The 20,759-nt window shown below is 36.3% G+C and overlaps 4 protein-coding genes and 1 long non-coding RNA gene across 7 annotated transcripts in view; 2 read left to right on the top strand and 3 right to left on the bottom strand.

Annotated features, from left to right (window-relative positions):
- The window catches only part of LOC106136977 (heparan-sulfate 6-O-sulfotransferase 2), a 73,474-nt gene extending 72,990 nt beyond the window's left edge, over positions 1-484 (bottom strand). Inside the window, exon 1 of the mRNA XM_013337696.2 lies at positions 53-484. Coding sequence (XP_013193150.1) covers positions 53-241 — 189 coding nt within the window. The 5' untranslated portion in view covers positions 242-484. The remainder of the gene's footprint in view (positions 1-52) is intronic.
- Positions 485-3,642: 3,158 nt separating this feature from the next.
- Positions 3,643-10,346, bottom strand: LOC106137003 (YTH domain-containing family protein 3). Of its 3 annotated transcripts, none has more exons than XM_013337730.2 (6): positions 10,130-10,346; positions 9,997-10,021; positions 8,346-8,474; positions 7,446-7,574; positions 5,084-6,759; positions 3,643-4,995 (listed from the first exon to the last, which is right to left on the bottom strand). In XM_013337730.2, exons 1-6 carry the CDS (start codon positions 10,151-10,153, stop codon positions 4,954-4,956), a joined length of 2,025 nt encoding a protein of 674 aa, XP_013193184.2. In that variant the 5' UTR covers positions 10,154-10,346; the 3' UTR covers positions 3,643-4,953. The 3 variants fall into 3 exon arrangements, with proteins under 3 accessions (XP_013193184.2, XP_060810696.1, XP_013193186.2); XM_060954713.1 differs by having other exon boundaries at positions 7,443-7,574; XM_013337732.2 differs by lacking the exon at positions 7,446-7,574.
- A 1,988-nt stretch (positions 10,347-12,334) lies between these two features.
- Positions 12,335-14,442, top strand: LOC132904366 (uncharacterized). The gene is made up of 3 exons (XR_009657565.1): positions 12,335-12,643; positions 13,687-13,888; positions 14,241-14,442. It is a non-coding gene; the product is annotated as an uncharacterized LOC132904366 (long non-coding RNA).
- Positions 13,163-15,212, bottom strand: LOC106137017 (ribonuclease H2 subunit B). The gene is made up of 5 exons (XM_013337749.2): positions 15,073-15,212; positions 14,677-14,886; positions 14,437-14,561; positions 13,929-14,103; positions 13,163-13,504 (listed from the first exon to the last, which is right to left on the bottom strand). Exons 1-5 carry the CDS (start codon positions 15,173-15,175, stop codon positions 13,179-13,181), a joined length of 939 nt encoding a protein of 312 aa, XP_013193203.2. The 5' UTR covers positions 15,176-15,212; the 3' UTR covers positions 13,163-13,178.
- A 170-nt stretch (positions 15,213-15,382) lies between these two features.
- Positions 15,383-20,079, top strand: LOC106137016 (replication factor C subunit 4). The gene is made up of 6 exons (XM_013337748.2): positions 15,383-15,626; positions 15,941-16,216; positions 16,442-16,660; positions 17,344-17,503; positions 17,782-17,864; positions 18,298-20,079. The coding sequence occupies exons 1-6, from the start codon at positions 15,517-15,519 to the stop codon at positions 18,503-18,505; spliced, it is 1,056 nt and encodes a 351-aa protein (XP_013193202.2). The 5' UTR covers positions 15,383-15,516; the 3' UTR covers positions 18,506-20,079.
- Positions 20,080-20,759: the final 680 nt, after the last annotated feature.

Here is a 20,759-nt window from a genome sequence, read left to right on the forward strand (position 1 = left end):
AGACATATATTTTAAATAAAAAAGATAAACAAATAAAGATCTAATTACTAACCTGATCTGGGCAAAAGTATCCAAAAGCCACCATCCCAAATAGTGAAAGTAGTAAACAGAAAAGTATCACCCTGCGGAGCTTAGACCTCGGTTCCATTTTTTTTATTTCATAGGCACCGCTGGGCAACAACAAGGCGAAATCACTATCTACTTGCACTGATACACTTTTTTGCATTTCGGATGAATGCATGTCTCATTTTTACAAAAATATCCTCGGCTGAACACTCACTGTTTATATTGTTGCTACATCTATCCCTCCTAAAAATTAGAACAATAAAACCAAAATAACATGTTCGTCGATTAATTACTTAGTCCCTCGCATTTCGAATATAACTGTTTTTACTAATAACTCTTAAAAATGTTTAATCTTTTCGTCCCTCACAGAAAATACACAGATAAATTCACAACACCAGCGATCAACCTAGATAAAGACCATGACATGACTGACTGACACAAGCAAGCGACAGGGTGATAACAGAAAAGTAAAGTGACGTCCACAACAACAAAAAAATATCGATATCGATAAAGGTATTCCCAGCAAAGTTTACATTTGCTACGAATAATCATGAGGTCCTGAGGTACTCAATATCGCCGAGCTTGCATGCGGAGAGTTTGATTGTGGATGATTCGAAAGAAGTAAGTATGTAGGGATTGTCGCAAGTAAAAATATGTGACCTGTGCCTACCGACCTCTTACAGCCTGTTTGAATAATATATATATACTTGTAAAAATATCATCATATCATTGCATATATTTATTTAAGGTAATCATTTTTTAATATAAATATAAATACCATCTCGTTCCCATGGATGTCGTAAAAGGCGACTAAGGGATAGGCTTATAAACTTGGGATTTTTCTTTGAGCCGATGGGTTAGCAACCTGTCACTATTTGAATGTGTGCATTTGTGTGTGGCCTATCAGTCTTTTCATGACTGGCTTTGTCTTCCCCGCAAAGTATATCAATGTGACTATATGTTTGTAATAAAAATAGTTTAAATCATAACTAGAAAATATAATAAACTTAACGTAAATTGAAAATATCGATAAAACTATGTCTACAGGTTGCTTCACTGTAAGAGTCAAGCAATGTCAAAGCATTTCTTTAAATATTTTTGACTAAGAAACTACGTATCTACAGCCATGGTTATTGTAAGTATTAACCTCGTATTTACTTATTGACTAAGTATTTACCACGAAACTAAAACCTAGTATTTACCATTATCGTCACCTGTAAATATCTAGTTTTTACCACACTTTAAAAACCATCACTTGCAAACCCTATCTGGCGAACCACTTCGAACGGTTACATGGTATCGTGTAAATTAAATATATAATGGTGTAGCCTTCAAGTAATGTTTTTAAAAGTGTGGATGTAGCAATGAATTGATTCTACTAGCAGATGCTTTGTACCATCTCTTTACGTTAAAGGAATGAACTAAACAGAATATATTCAAGCAACTCTTATGGGCAACTGGATAATAACTCTATACCTAATCCTAGCTGAGTCAGATTTCTCAGCACAGTGGCAGTTGCGGAGAATCGCTTCGTGAATGAAAGATGACCAGCATGTAATTAATATTATAATATGAATGTAAACTACTTACCATTCGGCCCCTAGTATTAGGATATACGTCCGATAAACGATAGATCCATTTATACATACATACATACATATCGTCACTAGGAATGTGAAAAAAAAATCGATTATGGAAAAAATCGATTAAAAATCGATTTTTTTAAAGTAAAAATCGATTTTTATACTTGATTTTTTTAAAATTAATAATCGATTAAAAATCGATTTTTAAAATCATCCAATAAATGCGCTCCGAAATTATGTTTTTGTCTTCTGGCTTTGAGCCCGGAACGCGAACTGCCAAAGAATACTATCATAGCTCCATAATATTACATTAACGCCATCTGTGCATTCTTTCTGTGCTCTTAAAACAGTTTAGATGATTAATTTAATCAAACATTCTCTAGATGGAATTAGTCGATGAACAGTATTTTACCGACATTCGGTTGATATTTTATTCATTATTCGTTGCTGAAACTTCATTTTTCAAACTTGATTGTTAAAAACTTTAATTTGTGTTGATTATACAGGGTGACATTTAAAACAACTGCATCCTTTTAAACATAGATTTTACCCATGCTTCTGAGCCGTTTGAGCCTATTTTTATTTAAATTAAACTTCATCATTTTCACATTTAAAAAACCCTCAAAAACACGTTTACGTAACACGCTTTATTAAGACCAATACTACAAAAATAATTTAAAACTAAACATGTAAATAAATGTCTGAAAAATAAATTATTTTTCTAGTATCAAGATCAAGTAAAGTACAGAGTTGTCGAGATCGCTCAGCTGAATGCATTGTGTCGTTGACCTCTGAATCTTACGCGTCGCTTTTTCGCCGGCCGGGGTGATATTACGTATTTAGGATCGTGGATTTTGATACTTTTAATTTTTTTCGTACTTTCTGAAATATGAACCGATATTTTTCTTTTTACGTTTTTAAATATCCTTTAGATGAGTACACTTAACAGTTAAATTAATGCAGTTGAATTAAATGTCACCCTGTATAAGAACTTACTGATTCTGTTGTTTATTTTTTATGAATAAATCTATTGATATAATGTATATGGCGTTTATTATGACATAAATTGAAAAATTTGGAAAAAATCTATCAATATAATAAAATCGATTATTTTCTGAAGAAAAATCGATTATTTGTTAATCGATTTTTCATACTTAAAAAATAAATCGATTATATAAAAATCGATTTTTTATCAGCAATGTCACATCCCTAATCGTCACGTCTATTTCCCTTGCGGGGTAGACAGAGCCAACAATCTTGAAAAGACTGAATGGCCACGTTCAGCTATTTGGCTTAATGATAGAATTGAGATTCAAATAGTGACAGATTGCTAGCCCATCGCCTTAAAAAGGATCCCAAGTTTGTAAGCCTATCCCTAAGTCGCCTTTTACGACATCCATGAGAAAGAGATGGAGTGGTCCTATTCTTTTTTGTATTGGTGCCGGGAACCACACGGCACTTATACCTAATTATAGATCCATTTATACCTAATAATTTATCATCAAATAGGCTGTATGCCTCGATATGATGATTATAATATAATTACATGAAAAATAAGGACGTTTTTGTACTTAAATCAAATGACTAGTTAAACAACATACTAGAGAGTAATAAACTTAATATGATAAATGAATTTGCAAAAGTATATGCAGTGTTCTTTTCACTGTGCATTAGTTAAAAGAAGGTAGGTATATACGATGCGAATTTAAATGCTATTACTGTGAAAACTTACTGTTATTGTTTTGGCAGTCGGAACCACATACTAACGTGTCTTCCTTTTACAGCGTACAGTCTGCTTTCTCTCAAAGGCTATATGTTCAGCCGGAAGCTTTAACGACGAGATGAATTTAAGTATAGAAAATCAGGTATTCAACCAGTCATATATATGTATAATCTTTCCATGCCTTGTAAATTATCATTTACGTGCTGTCTGACAGACTGTGAGGCCAAACATAAGTCAGCGTATTTTGGGTGTAAGAATAAAACTAAAACATTTCTATGACAGGCTTTAATCCAGTTTTGGAGGGATCTTACCTCATATAGACCATTTCTGTAACTAAGATGTCTTGCATGAAACAGTAAATAGTATCCATGATGTTTTAAAATAATTTCAAGTTAAAACTAAAATATTAAAACAAAATTTGAATGCATCAGCATTTTACTAACTACAAATGATTTATTTGAAAATAAAAAATAACTATGTGGCACTAGATCTATCAACACAACTGAAGAACAAGATACAAAAAATCAAAAGGCACTTTAAAATTAAGGTGGGGAGACAATACATGATAGTAACAAATACATATTTCCTTTAGTTGATTGTCAAATTTCTCTCGTCACACAAGTTGCGCTTAAACATAGAAAAAGACTCATCACAATACATATAATATGTACAGTACATAAGTATAATAAACATTGTTGGCCAAAACAGTTTGCCTCCCTTAATCTTTACAAGTACATAGGCATCTCTACAATCAGTTAATGTGTTATTGACAATTTAGATAATCCAGAAGTCAAAATCTCATTCTGTCAGAATAAAAAAATCATAATTGATAAAAAAAAACATTAAAAATGGAGCAAGGGAAACTTAATGCCACGAGAGAACTCACAACTTTCCTTAATATTGATATTAAAAAAATTTATATAAAATGTCCACACCTCTTGATTACAATCATTTTTGTTATATAAAAGTTACAATTAATCACCACTGATACATCTGATAACATTTCCATCATGGTAAGCAACTCATGATGGTGGTATTGTTTTTATTATATTTAACACTACACTCATTCAGCGCACTGCGTTATGTTGATGTTATCTTCAACTTCACCAGTCCCTAATAAAAGGATCAACTCCTCTCACCACAGAATTTCCTAGTTATAAAAATTACTATATTTTATTGATTTAGTCCACAAATTTGAAACAAAGTCCACAATCCCACTCAACAACATGTGACGTTAGACACATGTTAATGTTGATATTTAATGTTCTGTTCACTATGCATTAGTAAAAGTTCTTCCAGTACAAAATATTTAGCACATTATAATTTGTTGAAAGTTTTTTTCATGAGCATTGCACTGTTTTAAACAATATTCTATGTTACATTTAAATTGTTCAGATTGAAACGCAACATCGAGCGGTCACATTGCTCTAAGACAAATGCTTCATTTCTTTTCACGCATGCTACTAATCATACGTGATATGTACATCTGCTGTGTAAACGGTACCAATTATAACTCGATTACTAAGTTGTCTATGGGGAGAAGCCAGTCCTCACATCGCTCTCGCATAGCATAGCGCCCAATCAATTGCGAGGGCGGCCGCGGCCGCGTGAACCATCCCTATCCTGAAAACAAAATAAAACAATTATATTGCGATGCATTCAAAAGGATAAATGCAGACAATTGGAAAGATAATGGAATTTTTCAACCAACCTTATGGTGGGATCTATAATTAGAATCACGGTCACGATACCCGTGGTCCCGATTGTCTCTGCCGTCGCGACCGTCGCGGTCGTCACGATGGTCGCGGTGATCACGATGATCGCGCGGGTCGCGGTGGTCGCGAGGATCGCGGGAGTCTCTCATGTCCCGCGGGTCGCGGCTGTCGCGGCCGTCGCGCATGTCCCGGTAGTCGCGGCCGTCGCGCGGCTCCCGATACTCTCTCGGCTCCCGACCGTCGCGGCCATCACGATGCTCCCGCCCGTCACGTCCATCCCGATGTTCCCGATAGTTATTTCTGTATCCGCGCCCGTTCTCATGATTATCACGATTATTTTCGTGGTTGACATGTTGAGGCACCTTGCGCGAATCCTCTTCTTCTTGGCGTCTCTCGTAATGAATAAAATCATCAAAAATGGATGTCGAGTGGCAGTAACTATGAATAATGCGTAAAACTAGCAATCCTTTTGCGTGCGGAACCTCTTGAGTGTCACGCGAATTCGTTACCGGTTTATTCTCATTATTCTCTAATTTGATATGACGAAGTTCTCCATTTGGAACGTCCTTAACATAGATCCACCTCACACGGAATTGTCCCTTCCACTTATCCTGCGACCACACGGAGGAGTTCGAGTTGTAATCCACGGCACTAGTCATGCGCGCCATACCACAGAAGTGCCCACTTCCGTTTACCGAGAAAAACAAGTAGACATACCCGCCCTCTCGCTCGCGCTCGCGGTATGCCGCGTCGAGACGTTTATTTCCGTGTTCTGTGCTGCACCAAATTTCGTACTTTATGCTGCGATGAATATCATCTTCAGAGTACGATTTAATAACAAAAAATCTAGCATTTGGAGCAGTCAGATCGAACTCCTTGGGGTTATAGTCATTCTTCACACGAAGTTCGTCTAAAACCGGATGCGGAGGAGTCGATCCGCTCGGAGGTGCGGGAGGAGCAGCAGTAGCGGGGGCGGCGGGCATCGGCGGGCGAGGCTGGTGTGGCGGCTGCATCGGCGGCTGGTGCTGTTGGTGCTGGTGTTGCTGATGCTGTTGGAGCGGCTGGAGCGGCGGCGGCGCGCGCGGCGGGTGCGTCCACGAGGGCGGCGGCTGCTGGTGCTGCGGCGGAGGGCCGCGCGGCAGGGGCGCGGGCGCGGGCGGGGCGGCCTGCATGGTCACTGGCGCGGGCGCGGGCGGCGGCTGCAGCGGCGGCGGCGGCGCCGTCACCACGGGAGCGCTCTTCCCGGCATCCCAAGCGTTTATTTCCAAGTTATGCTTTCCCGGCACTATCGGCGGCGGTGGCATTCCGGGTCCTTTTTTCTTCAAACCCCCGGTCTGGGAGGAGGGCGCGGGTTTCGCCGGCTGGCTTGCGATGGAAGCCCACGTCATCTTTTTGGGTTGCGATCCACTCGACGAATCCTTGAGCTCGGGCGCCCGCTCCATCTCGATCTTGTGCTCCGCCCCGAGCGAGAGTGCCTGTACTCCAGACTCGACGGCTTTGATTCCGTCCGGCACGTACAGCCCGTCATTTCTATAGTAGTCATCGTACTGCTTGGCGCGACCGAGTTGACCCCATGTAGAGTAGTCTCCATTGCCGTGAAAATAATTAAATGTTGAAGCTGGCTGCCCAAACGCAGCAGTTGAGAATGGTGTTGTTGAAGGTCCAAATACACCTGGAATTTTAAATTCGAACTAAAATTGTTTCTTACTACTTGTTTCAAATATTTAAAGTATGCATGATGTGCTATGCTAGATGGTAGACATAGTTTCAATGTTAACATTGTTTGCATTATATGTGTCGTGGACTGATAGTAGAATCGGGCCGATCATGATTTGTCTGGCCAGATAGATCATCAACTAAATATTTTGGGCAAGTTGATGAAAGATTTCTTACAACTATGAAAGATGATGACATTACTAGAAGATAAAAATGTATGTGATTCATCGGACAAATAAGCTCTAAAAGTTATTAATAAAATATCAATATAGGCACTATAGATATAATGCAAAAATGGGAGCCACAACTGAATGTTGAGTCACTTGTAGGTTTCTTGTTCATATATAGCCTAGTTTACCCAATTTGATTAATAGGAACGATCCATTGGGTCAGGTTAGGAACAAAGTAACTTAGTTGCTACACTTGTGACCATGTCAGGTAATAAAACGGAAATATCTCGATATTTCGATGTATTAGGGCCAGTTAGATAACGATCGACCGGGTTATTCAATCTGGCCACGACATGACTTGAACATAGCAAATTCATATCCAAATCATTATATTTTATTTTCAGTGAATGATAATGTTTCTAAATGTAAATGAATGAAAATTCCACTAGTTATTGGAATAAATACTAGCTACCATCCATTCCATAAGAATCGTGAGGATTGTATCCTCCGAGGAAAGTCATCGGGTCTGTTCCATTGGTGGACCATGTCCCATCCCCGACTCCAAAAGCTTGATAAGGAAGTGTTGTTGTACCGTAATAACCTGAAATTAATATAATGATTCAGTTTTAGTTAATTCTTTATTATACTGAATTTTACTGGGGATGAAACAATGGATGCACACCGCCGAATGTTTATGTATAACTTTTGTTTGTTTTTATGTTTTTAATTGCGTTTTTTTTTTCAACAACATTTCACGCGGAATTTGTTACTATCCTCTTTTTTGGCCTAAAACATTAAAAAGATGTACCTATGTGCCTTCAGAACTTCATTTATATTCCTAAAAACGTGAATAGATGTCAAACGTGCCTTCATAGATAAACATAAATCTATAATCATCAATCTTCATAGATAAACATAAAACAGAGTTTATGTTACGAAAATTAATTGCAAAAGTGTCAAATTTTTTATTGCCATGAAGCACATCAAGACATCACATATTCCAGTTAATAGGCTGTGGTTACAAATCACCACTATATTGATATCCATGTTTCAAGTGGACTCCTCCCATTGACAATTCAAATTACCTGGCTTTCCTACTATCCTGTCATGGTGGAAAACAAACCTTTTCTAATTGTAAGAGTCAATCAAGCTTATAAAATAAGGAATTCTTTTGGCCATGGGCTAGCAACATCTCACTATTTCTCAAAGCCAAAATTAAAACATCATATGTATGAATGTGATATAAAAAAGCTGGCCGGTTAACCTGGGCCGGAAAAACCTTTGGAAGGTGAAAATATATTGGAGAGGTATATGCCAGTGGGTGAATATATGCTCAAGCAGATGTATGTATAGGAAAGAAATATGTACCTACCTGCCGCGCTGTAGGGGTCGGCCGCTGACGAGATGGGTGGCGCATATGAAGGTTGTTGTTGACGCCATGACACCTCCGCTAACTCGTCTCCACCGCTCTCTAACTGTTGCTCTTTCGGTGCATTTGTCACTGTAAGGTCAGTTGTTTGAAATAAATTTAAGTCCATCATGACAATTTGTGCATAAGAATTAACTTGGTATGTTAAATCATTTCTATATCCATATGTTTATCATTTCTAACCAATGTTGTAGATGCAGTTATCTGCTCCAGAAAGGTGGTCCTTAACGGATATAGGTATCCCTTCCAGTGATAAGTGGCATCCATGATGCTTGGCAGACCAAATTTTTTAATAATAGAATTCAACACAGAAACTTAGGTGACCACATTATTTAAATATGGGTCTATTATATTTTCAGTAAGTCAGCATTAACAGACAACTCTTTTAAACATGTATAATTTTTTAATAAAAATAATATAGATTATTATTATTGGTTCAGACATGTTGAGAGGATGGATGAGGACAGAACAAAAGGAATTCACAAGGCAGAGCTGACTGTAAAAGTGGGACAGGGCCGACCTCGTCCAACTTTCAAGGACCAAATTTTTAATGTCTTAAAAAAGGGAGATGTTAGGAGTAATAGTTGAATATAAATGAAATGAGTGTGGAGAATGTGGGAGAGGTCTGTAAGGATTGTAGCAAGTGGAAATCGATATATAAAAGTCTTTGCCTACACCAATGGGAGACAGGTGTGATGGTATGTATATTATACATACATAAAAACAAATGATTTTATGTAGATTAAATTACCTGAAAGGTTCATAGCAAGGCATATCTTACCATTTCTTTTTTGTTACCATTAAAGACAAAGAAAGATCATTAAACCTAGTCAACACTCGTGAATAAGTCCCCTGACCATGAAATGGTACATTTTTATAGTGCACACAAACAGCAGACAGGTGGCAACTTACTTTGAACAGGTGGTATATGGCATTGAAATCCATAACAGACAAACAGAGCCAAACTCAAGAGAATCTTATCTAAATTGAAATATCCAAATAATTTAATAGCTATGTAGAATAAGATGTATTTTATCCTACATGATTATTTATAAATAAATAAATAAATACAAATAACAAGCAAATTGCCCTTAGGTCAATTAGATTAATGACTTCATGAACTTCCAGTTTCTACATACAAGATACTCACTGATTAAATCATTAGTCTGTGATTAGGTCTATTTTCTTGAAACCTTCTGTATTACTTGGTTTTGAACTGGCTTTGGCTAGAGAAATGGCGTTACAGGTCGTTAATGTATTGATTGATAAGTAATGTGTGGGATTGCTAAGATATTTCCAAGAAAGAGTGGGCGCGGATCAAGCTGTAGACAAATTTATCTTACATAGATGTTCGAGAAAGTTTGTTTTACCTATCGATGTTTTGATTGCGTAAACAAAAATATACATCGAAATTTCTCTAATTGTTTAATTACGTGGTGATTTTGGAAGGAGTAAGTATAAATTTGTTAAAGCAAAAAGTGGAACGCTAATAATGGCTTCGTATTAAAAAGCACCGGATACCAAGCCGACCGGTGTGTGCTGTGTTCCTCCTACGGATAAAACACCTTGCAACGTCATAATGGTTTCACTTTACCTTGGTTCCCTTGCCCTTTCATCCGCTACACGATGCACGCACATGAAACAAGAGATAAAACACTCATTAGCTACACTAAAACTAAATAAATATGTGTGATTCAAAGCAAAAATATACCGTAAATCAGAAATACCTGATCTGACACGCCTGCTGACATTGGCCGCGATTTTAGGAATATTGACCACTTATTGAAGTCTTTCTCAACGACAATACCAAAATAAATCACATTAGTTTCACTACACAGAGTCAGAGTGTCCGAAAGTCACTAAAATAATATAAAATGTCCGTACAAATAAATCACTACTGCTGTTCGACACGAAACGGATGGACGTTTGCTAATGGCTGCCACAACGGTGTTGCCATTATTTAATTCCTGTAAATGGTGATGGAGTGATTTTAAAATCGAAAAATTATTAAAAATCAATAAAAAACTAATTGCGGTTTATTTTAAGCTATCAGCATTGACGTACTATAAACAACTAGACTCACAATCCCGCTAAAAAAGTGTCCGCGGCAAAACGCTACTCAACGCTCAAGTGAGTAAAGTTCTCAGCTAGTAGTCTCGTTTCGTCCGTCCACGAGTGACAACGTCGCACAATGACGAAGTGCTCTGTTAAAAAGTGCAAAAATTGTCCAAGAATTGCGCTCAAAAAGGATGGCGTTTCCTATTTCTTGTTAGTACAATTCAGTTTTAAAGTAATCGCACTTAATAGTATAAGTTAGCTGTTGGTTTTCTATCAAATCATTTTATTAAATATTTAAAACTTAACGGTACTCGGCATTTAGCACTATCCGCGCACATCTCTTTCTTGCGGTCAACAAATATTAAAGAGTAAACGAAACAAATATAGTTTTGTCGCCGCGCTTCATGATGCTCGCCTAGGAACATAAAGTTGTGGAGTCGCTTTGTTTTATTTTTTGTTTGTGATTTTTTATTTTGTTACTAGTTCGGTTAATTAATTATTTAATGAGGTGAATGGAAATACAGACTTTCGCGGCAATAATCTGTAGTCGGCATTAAATAAGTGGTAGTATTTATTAAGATCGGTTGTTGTTGTTTAATCACTTTTTATTATAGCAATATTTTATTGTCACTATTGTCGAATTAAAAATAGACTTATATACATATATACTTTAATTCGTTCTAATTTATTGATAGTTCTCTATAAACAGAATAGACCCTCAATCAAATAAGCTAGTAAAGTATAAAATTGACAAAAAAATAGTACTTCGAACACTATTTGCGCCCGAGCCTCGCTTCTGTAAGAATTTTGGGGTAGTAATTATCCTGTAAACCAAATCACATCGAAATCTGTTCAGTAGAATTTGCGTGATTGAGTAACTAACATCCTCACATACTTACAAACAAACATCTAAAAAATACATTTTCCAGATTGACCAAACCGGGGATCGAACCCGAGACCTCCGACTGGGCAGTCAGGCAAGATGATCATTAGGCCACAGAAGTCGACAAAAAACAAAAGAACTACCTTTAAAGTAAAAAATAAACTACTTACATCCAAATCGACACATAATCACAGACATTCAAACACTCATACACCCAAACAAACTCCTTCTAACATCCAATAGACAATTTTTATTGCAACGCATTTCGTATCAAAATGTTAAAGCCACTCCACTAGCCTCTTTGTTCTAAATGAAACATTGAGTTAATACCATGTCACACCAAACTACGTTTTTTAAGGATTGCGTGCCTTATTGTGAAACATTTAAGGTTCAATTTTCAATACACTTGTTTTTGGACATAGGACTTTGTCAAATAGTCGAAGTAATATGCGTAATAATAATAATAATTACGTATTGAGGTGAGGACGATATTTTGTTTTATTTTGCTCGGAACTGTGTATCTAGTTGATCGAAGGCTATCAGCTAGAAATCTTTCAATTTTGAATCTTAAGCCATACAGCATCACGTGGTCTGTTGATAACTTTCAAACTTTTATTTGCGTAATATGAGTACAACAAGGTCTTAAATATTATGTATTACAGATCTTCATATATACTATTATATATATATATTAGCCTATATATATATACTATTATATACTAATACTGTTTTTTTTTGTCCAATGCCACAGCTTTCCGAAATGATATGAGATTATTAGAACTGAGATTACTGGAATTTTTCGTCTTTCAGTCTCACAGAGTACATAGGCTTTCAGTCTCTTCAATACTGTTGGCCTGGCCATGTCTGCCTCGTAAGGACGTGATTTTATATGTAAAATAAATTTACAAAAGTAACCAGGCTTCGTGTGTTTCCTTGTCCCTAAATGCCAAATTGACAATTACAAGTTCCTAGCCCATCACCTAAAATGAAAATCACGCGACGCTATCAGTCAAACATAGCGAGAAGTCTAAATCGCGCAAGTTAAGATTTCACGGATTGGAGCATATATAAAACCTACGACCCATCGTCGGTGCCGCGGTTCCTAACCTAGCCCGGCGGAAGCTCTTCCCTTTGGTCGATCCCGAACTATCGCACCCGGTACAAGTTTATTAGCTTTTCCCCTGATTGACTTTTACAATCTGTACGAAAAGAGAAGCGGCTGGCACTCACTACGTCGATACGTTTATCGCCAAATATCACGCGAGTGGAGTCTTGGTTAATAGTTATTACAGTATACAAGGTGACATTTAAAACAACTGCATCCTTTTAAACATAGCCTATACTTACCCATGCTTCTGAGCTGTTTGAGCCTATTTTAATTAAATTAAACGTCATCATTTTCACATTTAAAAAACCCTCAAAAACTACATCACAGCAGACCAATACTACAAAAAGAAATTAAAACTAAACATGTAAATAAATGTCTGAAAAATAAATTATTTTTCTAGTATCAAGATCAAGTAAAGTGGTACAGAGTTGTCGAGATAGCTCAGCTGAATGAATTTTGACCTCTGAATCTTACGCGTAGCTTTTCCGCCGGCCGGGGTGATATGACGTATTTAGGATCGTGGATTCTGATACTTTTATTTTTTTTCGTTCTTTCTGAAATATGAACCGATATTTTTCTTTTAACGTTTTTAAATATCCTTTGATGAGTACACTTAACAGTTAAATTTATGCAGTTGAATTAAAAGTCACCCTGTATAGGTACAGATAAAGTAAATAGGTTTGTAGTTGGGTTTGTAATAAATCTGTGATGTAAATAAAAACATTTATTAGGCTATTTTATTTGTAAAAAAGGATGATATTGTTTTCGTTCCACTGGCAGCTTTTTGCCGCGCCTTTTCTTTGGCTGTCAATGTTTTTTGTTTCTTGGTTTCAGTGGAGTTAGAATTATTTAGTGCATTTTCTATGTCCTCACTTTTTTCATGTTGACATTTGAGTTTTTTATGGACATTTAAATCGGATGCATCCGATTTTCGCTTGTTTCCAACAACTTCAATTAGATCAGGTTTAAAATCAAACTGCTTCTCAAGTAGTTCAACAAGATCGTCTTGAAGATATTCAGACACTATTCCAAGGGCATATCGTAAATAAAATTCTGAAAAATAGAATTTATAATCAATAAATAAAATATAAGGTTACTAACAATAAAAAAAAATTAGTTTACTAACATAGGTCATGGCCAGGTACTATCAGTAATGATTTCATATTGTTATTATTTTATACAGTATGTTCATTAAATAGTAAGTTGGCCCTTGTTATCACTAAGTAATTTAACAGGTTGATAAAGTTTAAAAATCCTGGCTTCCACCTACATTACTATATAAGCTGGCTTGTTTGAATGTAAATATTACATTTATCATTAGAAGAAATGCTCATCTGTATGAGAAAAACAGGAATACTGTAGTGCAAGTGGTACTGTGGGGAAAACCTAGTACCTATAAAATATAAATTTAACAAGTTCCTGATTGTAAAAAGTGAAGTAAGTTCTGCTTATTACAATAATATAAATTTGTTTATACCTTCATCTACTTTATTATTAGATAGATTACTGGCCACAAATGTAGCAGACACAGCTCCAGAAGTGACATGAATGTTTTTTTCCCTCAAAACATTGCTTAGTTTACGTACTCTTGTTTCGAGCCAATTAAGAGTCTTTTCCTCATTGTATTTATATGCTTTCATGTCTGGCGGCCCCTGGAAAAACAAGGATTTAATAAGGAAATATGCACTGATTTCATTTGAACTATGTAACTTTATTATTTTATTAATTTCATTAATACCTATTTATGACATACAAATAGAAATGTACATGATAATGATTTTTTTTACAGGACAAACAACACAGATTGCTTAAAGTAAGTTTGGAATTTACAAATTGTTTCTACTAAAATTAAATAGCTTTGTACTGTCTGTGTGACTTATGTTCAAAAATAATAATATAACCTTCAGCAACTTTTTCATTATATTTTTTGATTAGCAGGCATTACATTGGGCAATGGTAAAATTAAATAAACAAAACAATGTTACCTTTAAATCACCAATCATATCTAAGCTTGGAATAAAATGAGTTATCCTATCATATCCTTTTTCTGATAATAGATCTTCTAAGGGCACAGCCCTGGTACTACACTGTTCCTTCAATCGGGGTAGCACTGGAAATAATATTAGAGGGTACTATACATAGTTTACTACAGCTTAAAGGATATATGTTAAGTGTTAGACACAAGAATAAATACTGTTAACTTGCTGTAAACACATAAAGTATACCTAGAAATAATGGATTGATGGGTGTCATCATTATGAAACTTCCATCTGATTTTACTGTTTCTCCGATCAACCAAGAACGGTAGGGTTCACTGAATGTGACCGCTTCATATATCTTGCTGTTCTCTTTGTCTAAACAGAATTTAGCTGGATTGCCAGTCCCTGGGTGTGGCAATGTCACAATAGTAAAATTATCGTTGTCTCGAACAGATTCTGTAAACACGATGTTGATGTAAAATGTTAACACACAAGGGGTATAAGGAAGATAATCCCATGGTATACAAATAAATATAATTAAGTACATATCTCCAAGAAAGAGCCAAAACTTTTAACTAAAAATTAAAGTTATTTTTAACTGCTTCTATCATATTCACATTGATTTATTTATGGAGTACAGACTTTTTAATAGCAAAATCCATGAACTCTCAATTCGTTTACACGATGTTTCAGATGAAACATGAGCTTCTGATTTGGCCTTCGATTTCTTGGATCTTGTAGCCATGACAATATTAATATTAAATTTAAATATACAACAAAATTGAAACAACTTGAAAATTCACATCACATATCATCACCGCGCCAAAAAGCCCATTTATTGCAATTTGTTCGTTCTTGATATTTGTGGTGATTGTCAAAGTCATTTAATAGTAACGCGCCAATGTCAAATAAAATTGTTTTTTTTCAGGGCACACGCAGCATTGATAAAAAAAATTGACAAATTAAAGTTTATGTCATGTTAGTGACAGTTCATTTTGTCAGTGTCAGAGTGTCTATCAGTCGGTCGCATTATTGGTTTTAGTTTCGCGGTTTTAATTTCAATTGTTTTTTTTTTTGGTTTAAATTATGCAAGCCTTTCTTAAAACTGGTAAAATATCAGCGGCAGACAAACCTTCATCGTCTGGCGTAAAGACCACCTCCAAAAAGAAACCACCTGCACCATGGGTTGAAAAATAGTAAGTTATTGTAAATATTTATAGGTACCTCGATTAGATTTGCAAGATTATATCCTATCACTAAAGAATAGGACCACTCCATACCTCTTTCCATTGATGTCGTAAAAGGCGACTAAGGGAAAGGCAAATAAACGGGATTCTTGTAGGCGAGGCTAGCAACTTGTCCCTCTATATATCTCAGCCTTTTCAAGACTGTTAGCTCTTTCTAATGGACTGTAGACGTGCCTGAGGGCCCATATTCAACTGTTAACGTCCTATGGCTGATATGATGTTGATATGTATGTATTATTTATCTTGCTATTTCTACTTTTTAGCCGGCCGAAAACAATTGATGATATTGTAGACCAAGGAGAAGTGGTGCAAGTACTGAGAGAGTGCTTGTCAGGTGGCGATTTGCCACATCTTTTGTTTTATGGACCTCCAGGCACAGGAAAAACAAGTGCAATCCTTGCAGCGGCACGACAACTGTTTGGAGATATTACAAGAGATAGAGTTCTAGAATTGAATGCATCAGATGAACGAGGTATTCAAGTTGTTAGAGATAAAGTGAAAACCTTTGCACAGATGACTGTCAGCAGTACAAAGCCTGAGTAAGTTGATCTTTTTATTATTTTTTATTGTAGTAGCCGTCTTTCATGTGTATACTAAGTTCAAGCTAAATTGATATCAAACAATTATTGATGGCAAGACTATTAATTCTCACAGCACTGTCATATAATATTAACCTGGAGAAAACAGTTATTTCAGAATTCTTTGCTTTTATATAAATTATTTGATTTTCAAAAAAATTGTCTACATGTATAATATTATTTCAGTGGTCAACCATGTCCTCCATACAAACTTGTTATTCTGGACGAGGCAGATTCCATGACAAATGCTGCCCAAGCTGCCCTTCGCCGCACAATGGAGCGTGAGACTCGGACCACCCGTTTCTGCCTGATTTGCAATTATGTCTCGAGGATCATCCCTCCAATTACCAGCAGATGTTCCAAATTTAGATTTAAACCACTGGCTAGAGACAATGTTATCAAAAGGTAGGTATATTAAATAAAGGTATATTAAAAGAATAAAATTAAACTGAAGTAATATTCTGAATTCCATCATATAGCCATACAGCTGATTGTGGATTTCAGTCTTTTCATGAATGTTGGCTCTGTCTACCCCGTAAGGGAAAATATGTTTGTATGTACATAGTTATACATTAAGGAGAAAGGAAAAATGGAGTAAGATTTATCACTCAGTGGTATTTAGAGAAGACAACAGGCGAAAAGGAAGGCCACTAGAGTGATAATATAATTATACAAAGGATTTTGTTACTAATGAACTTAGTAAGGAAAGAGTAAGTTATAAAATTGTTATGAATGTTGAAATATGGCACATGATAAAATTCAAATTACTGGTCTATATAAAATGTACTGATTATAATAAAATGATCAAACAAATTTTTTTCACATTTTAATTTAATTCTCTGTGATTCTTGGCAATTTAGAATAGGACCTCTCCATCTCTTTCACATGTATGTCAACTAAGGGAAAGGCTTAGAAATTTGGAATTCTTCTTTTAGACTTCCTGTCACTATTTCAATTCCATCATTATATCCATATACAGCTGAACATGGCCGTCCGGTCTCTTCAAGATTTGTGGCCTCTGTCCTGTGTGTGTTCCTCGTAAGGGATGAATGCGTGACTATATGTATGTATATTAAATTTCATTACAGATTGCGTGAGATCTGTGAAGCAGAAGGAGTAGATGTGGGCGAGGGCGAGGTTTTGCATAAAGCAGTTGATACTTGTGAAGGAGACCTGCGACGTGCCCTGACTGCATTGCAGTGCTGCCAGCGGTTGCTGGGGAAAATAACAGATGAAGGTCTCATTGAGGTGCGCTGTTTTTTTTTTACATTCAAATTATTTTATGCTTCACATGGTAATGCCAGTACCTACATACTTATTGAAGTTTATTCATCTTGATTCCGGAGGTTTTTTGTTTATTTTTCATAATTTTTCTCTCTCATGCGTTTTTTTGATCTGTTTAGAAGTTTTTGCGTGAAACAGTAACCAATAAACATACTCAAACTTAAGCATTTATAATATTCAACTACTACTATTACTAGTACTAGTAGTACTATTCAATAGTATAAACAAAATATTTTTCACAGGTGACTGGTTTAGTGCCTGAGAAACTGGTGAATGAGTACCTTAGTGTCAATAATTATAGCGAACTCGAGAAGTTTGTGGAAAAGTAAGTTCATTTCTATTTATTAAAAAGTAAATAATAATATATAATTGAAAATAATATCATCCCTCTACTCGGGCGTTAGAACCGGTTGTATTTGAACCAACAGTGAACTTTGGAGGGGAGTCATGATCGAGCCGATTACGATGTTTTTCTCACCACAAGAACATCGTTTATCGATTGCTGATTGACGTGACTTAGTCAAAGAGTCATTTATATGTCAAAGATGCGATAGGATTTTACCCTGTGTCGTTCAGGGGGTTGATTCCCATATATTGTTATGACATTTCCTTTTTCTATCTCTTTGTTTAACTTTAAAGATAAAGTGAGAGGGAAGTAAAGATTTGCCTTGTCAATGTTCATGATATAGACGAATAAGAAAATATTTTATATACGCTCTCTTTTATTTATCTAACTGTATTTAAACATTGTTTCATAGTTTCCTAATGGAAGCGTACTCCGCCTCTCAACTGCTGGAACAACTGAGCGCAACGGTCATCACCGCGGGGCACCTCACCAACAAGCAGAAATGCGTCATCAGCGAAAAGCTGGCTGTTTGCTCTCATCGCCTACTAGATGGCGGCGCTGAGTTCATGCAACTAACAGACCTGGGCTGTACCATTATCATGGCGAATAATAACCCTTAAAATTTAAAACAAGTTATTTTTGCTAAGTGGAAGTTTGTACTGAATAAACAATGTTAAAATTATTTGCAATCTGGCATCTTATACATATATCTCACCAATAAGCAGAAATGAGCGTACTTTTGCCAGTTTCACATTGGCTGCAAGATGGCGCTGAGTTCATGCAACTATGGACCTAGGCTGTACTATCATCATGGCAAAAAAGAACACTTATTTTAAAAAAAGTCAACAACATTTTGTCGAATACAAGTATATATTGAAAAATAAATTTTGTTTTTGAAATTCTTGGAACAGTCTTCCTCTTATATAATCTCACCAATAATCATAAATCACTGAAAAGCTGGCTGTTTGCTCTCATAGTCTGCTGATGGAGGCGCTGAATTCACGCTATTGACAGACCTAGGGTGTACCATCATCATGGCGAAAAATAATCCTTAAACATTAAAATAAATTATTAAACATGTCTTAATTGAAGTCTGTTCTATATAAGTGATATTGTGGTAAAATTGCAACAAACAAAGTGTGAAGGAAGTGTGCAAGATCGTGGCAAGTGGAAAAAGGGTAGTCTCTGCCTATCCCTCCGGGAAAGAAGCGTGATTTTATGTATGTATGTACCACAATAATGGAAATTATTTTTAGACCATATACAAAGGAAGTGAGAAATCTTACACCCAACCCAGTGAAAGGTTGTGCCCAATTATATTATTTTATAACAAAACTCAACAGCCGTCACTTACATGTAGATCTTATTGATCTTTTCTAATGCCAAATTTGATGATGATGCTTGAACGAGAGATAGGGCGAACAAAATCTGTTTCTTACTACATTGTCTACGATAAATACATCTGATGTATAAGAAAGACATAAAATATCAATGGAAAATTGTTTTATATAAATCACTCCATTGGATAAAAAAAAAATATATGATCACCATATGAAAATATTAAGGAGATATTGCATGCCAATTTTACAACAAATAAAAAAAATAATCCAGACATACAAATAAGTCTCCAATGTGATAAAGAAACTTTAGTATAGAAAGAAAAAAAGATGCACCACAGAAATCAGAATATTATTAGCTTTCACTGTACCCTGAAGATAAAGGTGATGGAAGCTTAAAAAAAACTGATTTGAACAAAATATGGTATTGGTAACCAACTATAGAACATGAAGAGAGAAACACAAATGAAGGGAATTAATTTTGAAACCAATTTCTCCTGGGGTAGGTAAGTGATACTTATTCCTTGTGTTTCTTACATAAGTATATCGAAACCGAAGAAACATTATAATATTTTGCAGTGGGTATAATATTACTAATGACAGTGAAAGAGCAGCGAACAATTTTTTTCTATAGGTATTCCGTTCTTGTAAGTACCATAAAATTTTATTTTTTTGGTCTTTGTGTGTTAATGTGTTGAACATGGATATTGTAAAGACAATTTTGTATCTGATAGGTTTTTCTCAATGTACCTATCTAATTTATGTTTAATTTATATTTTAGTTTCTTAGTTACTGCATTATCATGGTAATTTTTTCATGTTGAAGAAATTATTTTTATCATTAAACTCTAATTGTGATGAATGTGTTTTATATCTAATTTGCATTTGTGCTTTGTCTTCAAGTAAACTTATAGTACAATCGAGTGTACGTAGCAACGCCATCGCCATGTCAGTTTACGCGCGCGTTCATTTCACTTCCGCTGTCGGTTGAACGGACGGGCGAGTAGGAACGAAAGAATATAACGTTCTTATAGAAAAGATAATATCTTGGCGGAGCGTGAGCGCGCGCTCCCCTCCACGTCACGGTTTGCGCGCGCTTAGCCGCCATTGGTCGAGCGCGCCCCTCCCGCTGTCCCCCGCCGCCGCACGCGCAGCGTCTTTCCCTGATTTCAAATCTCGACCGTTTATTTCGTAGTGAGCAGCCGAAGCGCGTGCGTGTCGCTCCGCGCGCTCTTATTCGGTCTGATTGTTTAAAAAACACAGCAACGTGCTCGTGAACGGTTCGGTGGTATGACGCGACATCGCGGACGATAAGTGCGTGCAGTGCTAGCGAGGCGGCGCCGTAGCGAGAGGTCAATTTCTTTCGATGAGTGGAGGTTTAGTGCATGTTTTTCCACATCATGACTAGATCCACACTCATCCATGGAAGTTGCGTGGTTCGTCGGCGGCGTGGGATAGCGGCGGATGCGGGGCGCGGCTTCGAGCCCGGTGATTACCAGGTGTCATTACGGCGGTAATGATACGTTAGCGCGCAGGTA

Source organism: Amyelois transitella, chromosome 4 (genome assembly GCF_032362555.1).
Source record: "Amyelois transitella isolate CPQ chromosome 4, ilAmyTran1.1, whole genome shotgun sequence".
In the NCBI taxonomy this organism is placed as follows: domain Eukaryota; kingdom Metazoa; phylum Arthropoda; class Insecta; order Lepidoptera; family Pyralidae; genus Amyelois; species Amyelois transitella.